Genomic DNA, 2,323 nt, shown 5'->3' on the forward strand with positions numbered 1-2,323 from the left:
CTCTCTCTTCCTACTTTAATTCTGATTTTACTGTTCAGATGAAAAATAAAAAATGTCTCGTGTCAAGTGACGAGACAAAATGAAAATGTCTCGTGGCTAGGGACGAGCTAAAAACAGAAAAGCCTCCTCTAAGTCCAAGCAAGTGTCAGCAAGCAAAAAGGGGCTAAGATTCAACCCCCCCTTCTCTTAGCCACTGAAACCATCAGTAAAGATATTGATATTGACAAGTGTGTGCTTGTTTAGGAGTTGGGACACTAAATTAAACAGTAGAATTAAGTGAGAGAGGTGGAAACTAACGTGTAGTGTTGTTGAACTTGCATGGAAACAGAAAAATTTAATATATAGGGGAGACAATTATATAGTACTATAAAAAGCATAATTTACTTGCAACATCATCATATATAAGTAGCAACACACTTACAAATTATAAAACAAGACTTGCAGACATTAAAAAAAAAAAAAAGAAAAGAAAATTACAATCCCAAAACAAGAAAAAATATAAAAAGACACAACAGCAATAACCAACATCTGAAACAAATTTCCCATGCAACAATGAACTTGAGAGTGGCCCCAAGAAGAAGAAGTTGTGGCCATTAAGTTGTTCTTGCACGCCGATTTCCACGCCTCCTTCTTTTGATTCTTTTGCCTCCAAACATGATCACAAGCCATTGAGGCTTTCCAATTGAGAAAACACAACATCCCAAGCCAATTCCAAGCACCATTCCACATGCATATCCTATTGCCACTGGTTTCCAACCAAACCCAAATTTGTCTTCACCCTCAGAAGGTGGATCTTGTTGCAAAGGGACATTGTCATGGCATTGAATTGACAATGGCCATCCACATAGCCCCATGTTTCCCACATAGGAATCGTTTGAAAATGTATCACTGTTTTCCTCTGGGTATTGGTCCCACCAATTGATTTTGGGAAAGATTCAAGACTTCAAGAAAGTTCAGATTTGTCAATTCAGTAGGAATATTACCAGTAAGCATATTTGAGGAGAGATCCAATGATTCAAGGTTTGTCAAATTTCCCAAAGAGTGGGGAATATGACCAACAAGTCTGTTATGTGAAAGGTTGAGGCCTTTGAGTTTATGAAGCTCTCCAATAACATCTGGAATCTCTCCTTCAAATTTGTTTCCTGAGAAATCAATGATGGCAAGAATGGTTGGAATTTTCTCAAAATCTAATCTAACCCCTTTAATTGTTCCAGACAACGAATCCTCGTAGTCTTTTTGAATGTTTATCGAAGAAATACCGCCATAACTAAAAGTTTGGAAATAATCAAAACTGATTTGAACTTCTGCTCCAAGAACACCCTTCATGGCTTGGAAACTTTTTATGTAGGCTTTTGGTAATTGGCCACTAAAATTATTGGATGAGATATCAAAAACAAGTAGATGAGAAAAGGCATCTTTGGTTTTCAAGCTGACAATGGGTCCATACAACTTATTGGATTGTAAAACTAATATCCTCAAATTCTCTAAACTTTGAAGCCAATTTGGAAATGTATCCTCTATTTGATTGTTGCCAAGATTCAAATCCATCAAATATTCACAGTTGGACAAAGATCTAGGCAAATGGCCTTCCAATTGGTTCCCATTGAGATTCAATGAAATGAGATACCTTGGAAATGTACTCGGCAGAGTACCATGAAGTTTATTCATTTGCAAATCCAAAACCTCGAGGCTTGATGAATTGGCAAGGCATCGTGGAATGGTGCCTCTGAACTTATTGTGCGACAAGTTGAGAATCTGGAGAGAAGTTGCATTACAAATGAAGGAAATACTGTCATCACTCAACAAGTTGAAACTAAGATCAAGGTATACAAGTTGATACCATGGGAATTGGCCTACTGATGACAATTGGTTATGTGAAAGTTTCAAAATCTCTAATGAATGCATATCATGTAACCATTGGGAAACTTTTCCTTCAAGTTTATTTTCTGATAATTCGAGAGTTAGCAACACTGGAAATTCCCATGAGATTTTGGAGAAGTTAGTTAAATCAACCTGAAACAACATCAATTCGAGCAAGTTGGTGAACTGGTGACTAGCATTGGTTTCAGAAGACAGTAACAATGAATTGAAACCTGAAAGAGAAAGAGATATAAGGTTTAGAAACTTGGAAAAAAGTGAAAAGTCGAGAGGACCACTCCAATTGCCTGACAAACACAACATATTGAGATTTACAAGGTTAAACAATGATTCTGGAACATTTCCTTGTAACTTATTCCCGCATAAGCTTAGAGCCTGCAAGGAATGGGATGAGATTGCACTCATGTGTCCAGTAAACTGATTATTTGATAGATCTAGGATGGTC

The 2,323-nt window shown here is 37.0% G+C and overlaps 1 protein-coding gene across 1 annotated transcript; it reads right to left on the reverse strand.

The window, feature by feature from the left end:
- Positions 1–486: 486 nt before the first annotated feature.
- On the reverse strand, positions 487–2,043 carry LOC130942236 (receptor-like protein 9DC3). Its single transcript, XM_057870948.1, is given in 3 exon segments — positions 487–888; positions 890–1,755; positions 2,014–2,043. Coding segments are annotated over 3 exon segments (1,173 nt in total). The 5' UTR covers positions 2,026–2,043; the 3' UTR covers positions 487–593.
- Between the last annotated feature and the right edge of the window lie 280 nt (positions 2,044–2,323).

This window comes from Arachis stenosperma, chromosome 7 (genome assembly GCF_014773155.1).
Source record: "Arachis stenosperma cultivar V10309 chromosome 7, arast.V10309.gnm1.PFL2, whole genome shotgun sequence".
NCBI classification, from domain to species: Eukaryota; Viridiplantae; Streptophyta; class Magnoliopsida; order Fabales; family Fabaceae; genus Arachis; species Arachis stenosperma.